The following is a 13,306-nucleotide window of genomic DNA, read 5'->3' as shown; positions in this document are numbered from 1 at the left end:
TCAGTCATGTGGGGTCTTGGGGCTTGGGGCAGTCCTTATTGTTTGAGGGGAGGGTTTTGGTTCCCATCAGAGGATGCTTTGCCTGAGTTGAGACATAAGCTGGAAAGAGTAATCAGTTAGAAAGTAGAGACTGAGGTCAAATTAGAGGCAGGTGAAGTCTTCTTTCATGTCTTTGAAAGATAAGGCTCAGCTGGTTAAGCATCTGCCTTTGGCTCAGGTCATGGGATTCCAGGATTCTGGGACTGAGTCTCCCATTGGGCTCCCTGCTCAGTGGGGAGCCTGCTTCTCCCTCTCTCTCTCTGCCCCTCCACCTACTCATGCAGGCCCTCTCTCTCTTTCTCTCAAATAAATACATAAAATCTTAAAAGAGAGAGAGAGAGAGGAAGGAAAAGGGAGCAAGCATATTTTAATTGAATTTGGTCTTCTTTCTTTCCTCCTTAAATTCACCCTCTACTATGCAGTATGACTTACCCAACTAAAGTGCAAATTTGCCCACACCAGTCACCAGCTTAAAACTCATTTCAAACACCCTAAGGTAGCATACACTGCCTTCCACATCCAGCCCCCAAGTATCTCTCCAGTGCCATGTCCCATAATTTCCTGCCTTACACCATCCCTGCACATACCGTTTGCTCACCTGTCTGGCTTTGCTTATGCTATTTCTTAGGGCCAACTGTCCTCTTAGCAACAACTTTCTTCCTCTTCTGTTTTAGTTCGCTCAGGTTACCGTAACAAAATACCATAGACCAGGTGGCTTAAACAGCAAATATTTATTTTTTCACTGTTTCAAGTGGGAGTTCAAGGCCAGATGCCAGCATGGCTGAGTTCTGGTGGGAACTATCTTCCTGGCTTACAGACAGCTGTCTTCTCACCATTTCCTCATCTGGCGGAGAGAGACAACAAGCTCTCTGGTGTCTCTTCTTATAAGGACCACTCCCATCATGAGAGCCCCATCCTCATGATCTCCTCTAAACCAGTTTACCTCCCAAAGGCCCCATATCTAAATACCACCACACAAGGGTTACATACAAATTTGGGAGGTACGCACTTCCACCCACAGCACCTCACCTCTCTAACACCTACCCTTAATCCAGTTCAGGTGACACTCCCTCAGGAAATCCTTGGCCAACCATCCCATATACTCCCACCACCATACCCTAGATGGTGACAAAGTGTGCTTTGGCAGGGTCTCGTGCTTACCTCTTTCCTTGCCCTTGTGTCTTTATTTTATAGTTAACCTGTTTTTGGTCTGTCTCCCCAGTAGACTGTAAGCTCCTTGAAGGCAAAGTTTTGTTTCATTCAGCTGTGCATTCCCAAACCTTGCACTGTGCCTGGCACATGGTAGGCAACCAATGGTGCTTTTTTGAATGAATGTAAAATAAAATTTTTTAAAAAACTAAAATTAATAAAAAGGATTGCCCTTCTAGATTAAATAAAATCTGAAACCTTCAAGGTTGACACCGACCCTAAAAGTGCGAGGGAACAGACGCAAGAACAGGCAGTCTAACAGCCCGATGAGAACGCTTGGCCCTAAACGCAGGGTCCCAGGGTGCCGCCGCAGGTGCCACCGAATCCGCAGCGCCCTGGAGCCAGGCGGGAAGGACCGAGAGCGAGCTGCTCGGCGTCCAATCAGGGCCCCGCATTTCGGGAGCCAATAGCAGCTTGAGAGCCGCTGAACGAGGCCGGACTACGCTTCCCGTGATGCCCCGCCGTCTCGGGCCCGGCGGCTGCCGTAAAGCGGTTCGCTCGGTACGACGCTCGTCCCCGCCGCTCGCCTCTCCAGGCGCCGGGAGTGTTACCGCTCCCCCGACGTGCGAGAGCCAGTTCCCGGCCGCGCGCCCTCCCCGTCCGGGCGCCCTGCCCTCTGGGGGCCCCGGTCCCCAAAGTGGTCGCGGCGGTGGCGGCGGCGTCCTCAGGCCAGGCCGCGGGGGGAGGGGGCGGCCTGGAGGCAGTGGCGGGGTCTCAGCACCGGCCACCGCAGGCGGGGCCATGGAGCCCAGGGAGTCGGGGAAGGTAGGCCTGGAAGGGCCCTGGGGCCGCCCACTCCCGTCCCGTAGATCCCTGACCTGGGCTCCCGCGAGGCGGGCGGTACGGGCGGAGGCCCCGCGGATGAGCCAGCCTTGCAGGGAAGGACTCGCCCGCTCGCCCGCCGCCGCTCCCTCCGCACTGGGGCGGCCTTCTCCGGGCGGGGGTCGCAGGGAGGAGCGAACGAACCCGCTCCGAGCCCCGCGCGGCCTCCCTGCCCCTGCTGTCTCCCGCCGCCGAGCCGCCCTCGGCGCAGTGGCCGCTCGCTTGATGCCGGGGCGGGGGACCGCCCAGTGCGGTGGTGGAAAGGTGCCTCCCACAGCTCCGTCCGGAGTGTCCAAGAGGCCCAGCGTGTTTTAAGCCTGAGTAGGACCGTAGTGGAAGCCAACGCGGTAGGGATTCCCGAGAGTAGGGTGAGGGTTTGGCGGTGACTACATCCCCCCTCCCAAGAAAGGGCCCAGAAGAAAAAGAGAAGGCATCTGGCATACTTCTTGCCCACTTAAAGTTGCTAGCGTGTCTACTTCGTGTAGTATCTGAGCATTGACGGGAAGTATAGCCATAAACTTCCTTCAGGCTTGGGGCAGGAGGCTGCGCTGGAAGAAATGGTGGGAGAAAGTGCTCGAGGGTAGAGTTAAGCGAGTTTGACAGGATTGCTGGAGCTCGGAGGCTTGACCAGCTTGGTTGTAGCCATTTGACGTGGACACAGTGGCAGCCTGTGGGGACTAGGATCTTTCTGGATGTTCTTTGCTGCCTGCTGCCAGTTCTTGAGGATTGTTTCTTTGGCACAGGGGGAATTCCTTCCACAATGTTTTCAAGTGTGTATGGAGTCTCTCCTTAAAAAAAAAAAAAAAAAAAAAATCAACGAAGAAAGTTAACAAACATATGTGGTCAGTGGTTGACCGAGGGAGATGGTGGGATACAGGACACACACGAGGTGACCACATTCCCCGGAGGAGCCCTCCCACAGATTTGTGTTCAGTAAGAGGACAAGCCTAGAAGGATTGTCCCATGGACAAAAGAGAGAAAGGATGATGAGGTTGTGTTCACTCTGTAGCTGCTCTTGGAAAGGCTGGGAAGGACTAAGTTACCAGAAGTTACTCCCTGCTTAAGCCTCTCTTCACATTCGCACCCCTCCACAAGCTACAGTGATGCATTTCACAGTTGAAACAACCAAGGTAAACCCTCTGACAAATAAAGCTGGACAGAACCTAACTAAAGAAAGATTGAAGGTGAACGGTGCACCACCCTCATGTTAAGCACTCTAGGAGTAGCAGAGAAGTAAAGGAAATGGCCCTTACTCTCAGGTAGTATCTGCTGATTAGTTTCAATTAGACCTAGTTTTGGGAGCAAAATGTAATGCGGAAGAAGGGTCATAAGCAATGGGCATTGAAAATTGGAATTAGTGATTTGAGGTTGATTTCAAGCTATTCTGTGTAGTTGTAGGCTTTCTTAGCTTTTGTTACATTTTATTTTTATTTTTATTATTTTTTTATTTTTTAGAGAGCAAGCAAGTAGGGGAGGGGCAGAGGGAGAGAGTCTTTTACAAATTTTTTTGTTTAAATTCAGTTAATTGACATACACTATATTGTTAGTTGAGGTCAGTGATTCATCACTTTTATATAACACCCAGCGCTCATTCCATCAAGAGCCCCCCTAATGCTCATCACCCAGTTACCCCATCCCCCGCTACTTCCTTTCCAGCAACCCTCAGTTTGTTTCCTATGATTAAGAGTCTTATGATTTATCTGCCTCTCTGATTTCATCTTGTTTTATTTTCTCCTCTTTTCCGCTCTGATCCTGTTTTGTATCTTAAATTCCACGTAAGTGAGATCATATGATAATTGTCTTTCTCTGATTGACTTATTTCACTGAGCATAATGCCTCTTAGTTCCACCCGTGTTGTTGTGAATGGCAAGATTTCTTTTTTTTTTTTTTTTGATGGCTGAGTAGTAGTCCGTTGTATACATATACTACGTCTTTATTCATCTTTCTGGACATCTAGACTCTTTCCATAGTTTGGCTCTTGTGGACATTGCTGCTCTAAACATTGGGGTGCAGGTGACCCTTCAGATCACTACATATCTATCTTTGGGGTAAATACCCAGCAGTGCAATTGCCAGGTTGTAGGGTAGCTCTATTTTCAACTTTTTTGAGGAACTTCCATACCATTTTCCAGAGCAGCTGCACCAGCTTGTATTCCTACCAACAGTGTACAACGGTTCCCCTTTCTCCTCAGGAGAAAGAGAATCTTAAGCAGACTTCATGTCCAGCACAGAGCCCCAGGGCTCAGTCTCATGACCCTGAGATCATAACCTGAGCTGAAATCAAGAGTCAAACACTTAACTGACTGAGCCACTTAAGCATCCCTAGGCTTTCTTAGCTTTTTTTTAATATATATAAATTTATTTTTTATTGGTGTTCAATTGCCAACATATAGAATAACACCCAGTGCTCATCCCATCAAGTGCCCCCCTCAGTGCCCGTCACCCAGTCACCTCCACCCCCCGCCCACCTCCCTTTCTACCACCCCTAGTTTGTTTCCCAGATTTAGGAGTTTCTTATGTTCTGTCTCCCTTTCTGATATTTCCCACTTATTTGTTATCGTTTCCCCTTTATTCCCTTTCACTATTTTTTATATTCCCCAAATGAATGAGACCATATAATGTTTGTCCTTCCCTGATTGACTTACTTCACTCAGCATAATACCCTCCAGTTCCATCCACATTGAAGCAAATAGTGGGTATTTGTCGTTTTTAATGGCTGAGTAATATTCCATTGTAAACATAGACCACATCTTTATCCATTCATCTTTCGATGAACACCAAGGTTCCTTCCACAGTGTGGCTATTTTGGACATTGCTGCTATAAACATCGTGGTGCAGGTGTCCCGGCGTTTCATTGCATCTGTATCTTTGGGGTAAATCCCCAGCAGTGCAATTGCTGGGTCGTAGGGCAGATCTATTTTTAACTCTTTGAGGAACCTCCACACAGTTTTCCAGAGTGGCTGCACCAGTTCACATTCCCACCAACAGTGCAGGAGGGTTCCCCTTTCTCCACATCCTCTCCAACATTTGTTGTTTCCTGCCTTGTTAATTTTCCCCATTCTCACTGGTGTGAGGTGGTATCTCATTGTGGTTTTGATTTGTATTTCCCTGATGGCCAGTGATGCGGAACATTTTCTCATGTGCTTGTTGGCCATGTCTATGTCTTCCTCTGTGACATTTCTGTTCATGTCTTTTGCCCACTTCAGGATTGGATTGTTGGTTTCTTTGCTGTTGAGTTTCATAAGTTCTTTATAGATCTTGGATACTAGCCCTTTATCTGATATGGCAACACCCTTTTTGAACTTGGCCACAGTAACTTCTTGCAAGATATATCCATGAAGGCAAGAGAAACAAAAGCAAAAATGAACTATTGGGACTTCATCAAGATAAGAATCTTTTGCACAGCAAAAGAAACAGTCAACAAAACTAAAAGACAACCTACAGAATGGGAGAAGATATTTGCAAATGACGTATCAGATAAAGGGCTTTCTTAGCTTTTAATGGGAGAAGAGAGAAATGCACACATTTTGGGAGGTAGGGGAGAGATTTAAAGTCCTGTTTAGGCCCAACCACTACTTGAAAGCCCTGGGAACTGGGATTTTCATTTTTGATACTAATTCTGATTGCAGAGTGTCTCAAAAAGATGCTCACCCTTTCCAAATGCTTCAGTTCTCTAATCTGGGAAATTAGAAGGTTATCCAAAGATGAAATAAAGTGATTGCTGAACAAACTGGCAGTGTTAGATATCTTGCAAATGAGTGGCAGCAACTAGGCTGGATGGAATGTCTGTGCTGTTCTAAAGTTCCATTCTGTACACACACACACACACACACACACACACACACACACACACAAATATTTATATATTTGGCTCAAGGCTGGGACTACTCAAGACTGGGGGTCTACTTCAGGTAGTAACTTGATCTATTATTAGTATCTTCTTTTGGTGCTGTTTTGTATTTATTAACTAAAAGCAGTCTTGGCCTATTGGGTTAGGTTTGGGGTATCTTGCTTGCCATTGGCAAAATAATGGATAGAATTCAAAGCTTGCCCCACCACTCTATTCCATTATCCTGTTTTATTTTCTTCACAGCCCTTATCACTATATAAAATTCTCACGTGTTTTTATTTACATGTATGCTGACTTTACTCCTTGCTATATCCCCAGCTAGAGCAATGGAGCAGCATCTGGCATTTTATAAGTTCTCAGTATTTTTGGAATAAATGACTTGTAAAGTAGCATCATGACAGGAACCCCCTCTGCTACAGGCTGTGAATGTTCTGAAGAACACTGCAGGGACAGCGCCGGTGGCTCAGCGGTTTAGTGCTGCCTTCAGCCCAGGGCCTGATCCTGGAGACCCAGGATTGAGTCCCACGGCCTGATCCTGAAGACCTAGGATCAAGTCCCACGTCGGGCTCCCTGCATGGAGTCTGCTTCTCCCTCTGACTGTGTCTCTGCCTCTCTCTCTCTCTCTCTCTCTCTCTCTGTGTCTCTCATGAATAAATAAATAAAATCTTAAGGAAAAAAAAAAAAACACTGCAGTCTGACACCTTATGTGCCCTCTGGGACACATTTGATTTTTGGTGCTACCAATTAGGAGTACTTATTGTGTATGTATTTCTTGCCTCAAAATTTCTGGTTCCTCCTCCATCTGTCTTTTCCATGGAAGTGCCATTTCTATTATTGCACTTATTTTTAAAAAGATTTTATTTATTCATGAGAGACACACACACACACACACACAGAGGCAGAGACACACGCAGAGGGAGAAGCAGGCTTCATGCAGGGAGCCCAATGTGGGACTTGATCCTGGGTCTCCAGAAGCATGCCCTGGGCCAAAGGTGGCACTAAACCACTGAGCCACCCAGGCTGCCCTAATTGCACTTATATTATTGATGTCTGTCATCGCCTGATAGATTTTAATCTCTTTGCAATGGTGATTTTGTTTTCCATATCTTAGGATCACCATGCACCAAACACATAAGAAGCAAATAATAAATCTATGTTGCATGAAATAGTTAAGTGCCTATGAAAAACTTTCTGCATAATGTGGTGGGGGGGAAGGAGTAGGTGATGGTGAAGGCTGTTATAAAATAAGCCAATCAGCATAGGCTTCCTGAGTATCTCTAGCTCCATGAGGGATGCCAAGGCTTCTTTGCTTAGGGGAAAGAAATGCTTAGCCCAGGTGGTTAGTAAATCCCTCATGAAAGAGATGGAATGTGAATGGGAACCTGATGAGTGGGTAGACTAAGTAGCTAGGAGGAAATAGGCAGTCAGGGAACCTAAAAGTTGGGTATGTAGGGGGAGGAAAGGTACAAGATATGTTAAGTGATTGCAGTTACACTGATCTGTCTGCAATAGAGATTCCAGGTGAGGCAATACATAGAACTAAAGTTAGGAAGGTGGGTTGTTCACATCCACAGAACTTGGTGCTGGGCTAAGTCAGAGTTCTGCCCTGTAGACAATGGGAACCACTAAAATAGAACATCCAGGGATGCCTAGGTTGCTCAGTGGTTGAGCATCTGCCTTTGGCTCAGGGTGTGATCCTGGAGTCCCGGGATTGAGTCCCACATCAGGCTCCCTGCATGGAGTCTGCTTCTCCCTCTGCCTATGTCTCTGCCTCTCTCTCTCTCTCTCTCTCTCTAATAATTAAAAAAATCTTTAAAATAGAACATCCAGAGATAGCCTTTGAGTTATATATAAATATGAAATTGTGTTTTCTTTACATTGAGGTCACTTGGAATCAGAAAGTGCTTGCCATCATACTGGCTAAAAGAAATACCAGAGGTAAGGCAGTCATTCTTGTTGGGAAAATACTTCCTTATTATCTAAGCATTCAGTTCTGGCCATACTCTTCATCCTTGTGGATGCTAAAGCTAAAGTGGTGGGTCCATTGGCTTTCATGATAAGCCCACCTGTTCCTTCAGGAAGAAAGAGGGAGAGATGGGCATGAATAGGGAGCCCTGCTCATCTTTGGTCACAGGTTTAACCTGTCCCAATCGGAACAGCTGCCTTGCTAGTCCTGGTGTACAGTAATCATCCTGAGATCCACCTTCAGTATAATCTCAAGTGTTCTCTTCCTACTTCCCATGTTGGCTCTCCTTAACCATTTCTTATGTGTACCCCTTTCCTGTCTGCCTTGTTTTAGTGGAGCCGATCTTCCAGCAGGATTTGGAAACAAAATCACATTTTGCTTTGGAAGACACTTTGAGAGCAAATAGTTATTTAAAACATATACCTTTGGCAGAACAATTCTTTTTTTTTTTTTTTTTAATTTTATTATTGGGACACACCTGGGTGGCTCAGTGGTGGAGCATCTGCCTTCAGCTCAGGGCGTGATTCCAGGCCCAGGAATTGAGTGCTGTGTTGACCTCCCTGCGAGGAGCCTGCTTCTCCCTCTGCCTATGTCTCTGCCTCTGTCTGTGTCTCTCATGAGTAAATTTTTTAAAATAATAAAATCTAAAAAAATTTTATTAATGAAGTATAATTGCCATATGTATTTGTTTCAAGTGTACAACATAGTGGTTGGACAATTCTGTACATTACTCAGGGCTCACTGCAAGCGAAGTCCCCATCTGTCACTGCACATTATTAAATATTATTGACTATATTCCCCATTCTATATTGTTCATCCTCGTATCTTATTTATTTTGTAACTGGAAGTTTGTACCTCTTAATCCCTTTTGCTTATTTCTCCTACCACCATCCCTCCATCCCTCTGGCAACCATCAGTTTGTTCTCTGTATTTATGAGTCTGTTTCAGTTTTTTTGTTAATTTTTGTTTCTTAGACTCCACATATAAGTAAAGTTATATTCTATTTGTCTTTTTTGTCTGACTTATTTAACTTAGCATAATACCTTCTAGGTCCGTCCATGTTGTTGCATATTCCATTCTCTCTATATATGATAAATAGATCACATATATTTGTATGACATCTTCTTTATCCATTCATTTTTTAAAAAAATTTAACTTATTTATTCATGAGAGGCAGAGAGAGAGATTTAGAGACATAGGTGGAGGGAGAAGCAGTCTCCCTCCAGGAAGCCTGATGTGGGACTTGATCCTGGGACTCCAGGATCACGCCATGGGCTGAAGGCAGGCGCTCAACCGCTGAGCCACCCAGGCATCCCTTCTTTATCCATTCAATTATCAATGGACACAAGTTGCTTCCATATCTTGGCTATTGTAAATAATGCTTCAATAAGCATGGGGTGCATATATCTTTTTGAATTAGTATTTTTGCTTTCTTTGGATCAATATCCAGTAGTAGAATTATGGATCACATAGTATTTCTATTTTTAATTTTTTGAGGACCCCTCCTCACAGTGGCTGCACCAATTTACATTCCAACCAACAGTGCATGAGTGTTCCCGTTTCTCCATATCCTCACTCCTCACCAGTACTTGTTATTTCTTGTCTCTTTTTAAAAAGATTTTTTTAATTTTAAAGTAATCTCTACACCCAATGTGGGGCTCGAACTCACAACCGTGAGATCGAGAGTCACATGCCCTGCTGACTGAGCCAGCCAAGGGCCTCTGTTATTGTCTTTGATACTAGCTATTCTGACTGGTGTGAAATGATACCTCATTGTGGTTTGATTTGCATTTCCTTGATTATGAGTGATGTTGAACATTATTTCATGTGTCTGTTGGCTATATGTTATGTCTTCTTTGGAAAAATATCTGTCCAAATCCTCTGCATTTTTTAATCAGATTTTTTTTTTTTTTGGTGCTTAGTTGTATAAGTTCTTTATGTATTTTGGATATTAACCCTTTATCAGATATATCCTTTAAAAATATCTTCTCCCATTCAGTAGGTTGCCTTTTTGTTTTGTTGATGGTTTCCTTCACTGTGTAAGAGCTTTTTATTTTGGTGTGATCCCAATAGTTTAGTTGTGCTTTTATTTCCCTTTCCTGAGGAGACATCTGTAAATATGTTGCTAAGATTGAAGTCCAAGAAATCAGTGCCTATGTTTTTTGTTTTAGGAGTTTTATATGATTTTAGTTCTCACATTTAGGTCTTTAATCCATTTTGGAAGTTTTTTTGTGTATGATGTAAGAAAGTGGTCCAATTTCACTCTTTTGCATGTAGCTGTCTAGTTTTCCAAGCACCATTTATTGAAAAGTTTGTCTTTTCCTCATTGTATATGCTTGCCTCCACTGTCATAAATTAATTGACCATCTATGAGAAGGTTTATTTCTGGGTTGTCTATCCTGTTCTATTGATCTGTATCTATTTTTGTGCCAGGACCATATTGTTTAGATTATTATAGCTTTGTAGTATATCTTGAAATCTGGGATTATAATATCTCCAGCTTTAGTCTTTTTTCTAAAGATTGCTTTGGTTATTCGAGGTCTTTTGTAGTTCAATACAAATTTTAGCATTATTTGTTATAGTTCTGTGAAAAGTGCTGTTGGTTTCTTGATATGGATTGCATTGAATCTGTAGATTGCTTTGGATAATATGGACATTTTAACAGTATTAATTCTTTCAATCCATGAGCATGGTATATCTTTCCATTTGTGTGTATATTATCTTCATTTTTTTCATCAATATCTTATAGTTTTCTATTCCTAGGTATTTTATTCTTTTCAGTTCAATTTTAAATGAAATTGTTTTCATAATTTCTCTTTCTGCTACGTTGCTATTAATGTAGAGAAATGCAACAGATTTCTGTATATTAATTTTATATCCTGCAACTTTATAGAATTTATTCTAGTAGCTTTTTGGTGGAGTCTTTGGGGTTTTCTATGTGTAGTATCATGTCATCTGTGAATAGTGACAGCTTTACTTTTTCCTTAGCAATTTAGATGCCTTTTATTTCTTTTTCTTATCTGATTGTTGCAGCCTAGGACTTCCAGTACTGTCTTGAACAACAGTGATGAAAGTAGACATCCTTGTCTTGTTTCTGATCTTAGAGGAAAAGCTTTCAGTTTTTCATCTTTTAGTATGATGTCAACTGTGGGCTTTTCATATATGGCCTTTATTATGTTGATATATGTTTCCTCTAAACCTCTGTTGAGAGTTTTTATCATGAAGAGATGTTTATTTTTGTCAAATGCTTTTTTTTTTGTCAAATGCTTTTTATGCATCTTTTGAGATGATATGACTTCTATTCTAACTTTTTTTTTTAAGATTTTATTTATTTATTCATGAGAGGCACAGAGAGAAGCAGGCTCCCTGTGGGGATCTTGTTGTGGGACTCGATCCCAGGACCAGGGGACCATGCTCTGCTCAACCACTGAGCCACCCAGGTGCCCTATGCCTCCTTTTGTTAATGTGATGTATCACATTGATTGATTTGTGAATATTTAACCATCCTTGTATCTCTGGAATAAATCCCACTTGATTATGGTGAATGATGCTTTAATTGTATTGTTGAATTCAGTTTGCTAACATTTGTTGAGGATTTTTGCCCATGTTGATCATGGATGTTGGCCTGTAGTTCTCTCTCTCTCTCTCTCTCTCTCTCTTTGAGGGGGGAGGTTGGTGGTATTTTTGTCTGATTTTGGTTAATGCTGGCCTCATAAAATGAATTGGGAGGTTTTCCTTCCTTTTCTATTTTTTAGAATTTTGAGAGGACTAGGTATTAACTCTTCTTTAAATATTTGGTAGAGGGATCCCTGGGTGGCGCAGCGGTTTGGCGCCTGCCTTTGGCCCAGGGCGCGATCCTGGAGACCTGGGATCGAATCCCATGTCGGGCTCCCTGCATGGAGCCTGCTTCTCCTTCTGCCATTCTCTCTCTCTCTCTGTGACTATCATTAAAAAAAAATTATAAATATTTGGTAGAATTCATCTGTGAAGCCATCTGGTCCTGGACTTTTGTTTGTTGGGAATTTTTTGATTACCAAATAAATTTCATTATTAGTAATCAGTCTGTTCAAAATTTCTATTTCTTCCTGATTTAGTTTTGGAAGATTGTATGTTTCCAGGAATTTACCCATTTCTTCTAGGTTGTTCAATTGTTGACATATAATTTTTTGTGGTATTCTTATCCTTTATATTTCTGTGGTATCCATTGTTATTTCTCCTTTATTTTTGATTTTATTTGAGTCTTCTCTCTTTTTTTCTTGATGAGTTTGACTGAAGGTTTATCAATTTTGTTTATCTTTTCAAAGAACGAACTCTTGGTTTCATTAATCTTTTCTTTTTCTTTCTTTTCTTTTCTTTTCTTTTTTTCTTTTTCTTTCTTTCTTTTTTTTTTTTTTTTTTTTTTGTCTGTATTTCATTCATTTCCACTCTGGTCTTAATAATTTATTTCTTTGGGCTTTTCTAGTTCTTCTTTTTCTAGTTCCATTAGATATAAGGTTAGATTGAGATTTTCTTGTTTCTTGAAGTAAGCCTCATCTTAAACTTCCCTCTTAGACTGCTTTTGCTGTGTCCCAAAGATTTTGGACCATTGTGTTTCCAAATCATTTTTATTTTTGAAATTATTCATTAATACATATTCATAGACAAAAGTCTAGAAGGTTACATACCAAATATCAATAGTGATTCTTTTTTTAAAAAAAAAACTCCGTGAGAATCTTTTTTTTTTTTTTAAGATTTATTTATTTATGATAGAGAAAGAGAGAGAGAGAGAGGCAGAGACACAGGAGGAAGGAGAAGCAAGCTCCATCCTGGGAGCCCGACGCGGGACTCAATCCCAGGACTCCAGGATCGCACCCTGGGCCAAGGCAGGCGCCAAACCGCTGAGCCACCCAGGGATCCCTAATTCTTTTTTAGTAAGGTGATTGTGGATGATCTTAATACATTTTTTTCTGCTCATTGTCTAAATTTTCTGCAGTGAACATGTATTGACTCATTAGAAAAGTACTCGAATTATTTTTTAAGTATACAACTCAACAGTGACAGATAAGAATGGTCTGTATTGTTTTTCTCAAGAAGTTTCTACTGTTGAAGTTAAAATAGGTATTTTATGTGCTTGTAATCTGACCATAAAGTTACAAGGCAATTTTAGACAAATATACTAAAACTTGTCATAAATAGGTATGAAGGGGTCCCTTTCACAGTTGTTACTCTAGAAGAACTTTTATTTACCCCAAAGAGATTGTTTCCCAAGATGTTTTGCTTTGGTGGTGGGGAATTTATTTTTTGTTAATAATTTTATTTATTAAACTAGGTGATAAGTGTTTGTAGTACGAAATTAAAATGATAAAAGAGCAATGTGTTCTATTTCCTTTTTTGCTTATTTATTTTATAATGCTTTGTTGCATGGCCGCAGCAGTTTACCTC

The 13,306-nt window shown here is 42.1% G+C and overlaps 1 protein-coding gene across 6 annotated transcripts in view; it reads left to right on the top strand.

Annotated features, from left to right (window-relative positions):
- Positions 1-1,759: 1,759 nt before the first annotated feature.
- The window catches only part of ZNF862 (zinc finger protein 862), a 36,663-nt gene continuing 25,116 nt past the window's right edge, over positions 1,760-13,306 (top strand). For 5 of the 6 annotated variants that reach the window (XM_041752387.1, XM_041752382.1, XM_041752383.1 and 2 more), the window contains exon 1: positions 1,760-2,013. In XM_041752387.1, the coding sequence (XP_041608321.1) occupies positions 1,990-2,013 (24 nt within the window). In that variant the 5' untranslated portion in view covers positions 1,760-1,989. The remainder of the gene's footprint in view (positions 2,014-13,306) is intronic. The other variant, XM_041752385.1, reaches the window with a different exon arrangement.

Source organism: Vulpes lagopus, chromosome 4 (assembly GCF_018345385.1).
Source record: "Vulpes lagopus strain Blue_001 chromosome 4, ASM1834538v1, whole genome shotgun sequence".
Lineage (NCBI taxonomy): Eukaryota > Metazoa > Chordata > Mammalia > Carnivora > Canidae > Vulpes > Vulpes lagopus.
Note: the sequence above shows the minus strand (reverse complement) of the source record. Positions and strands in the feature narration are given on the sequence as shown.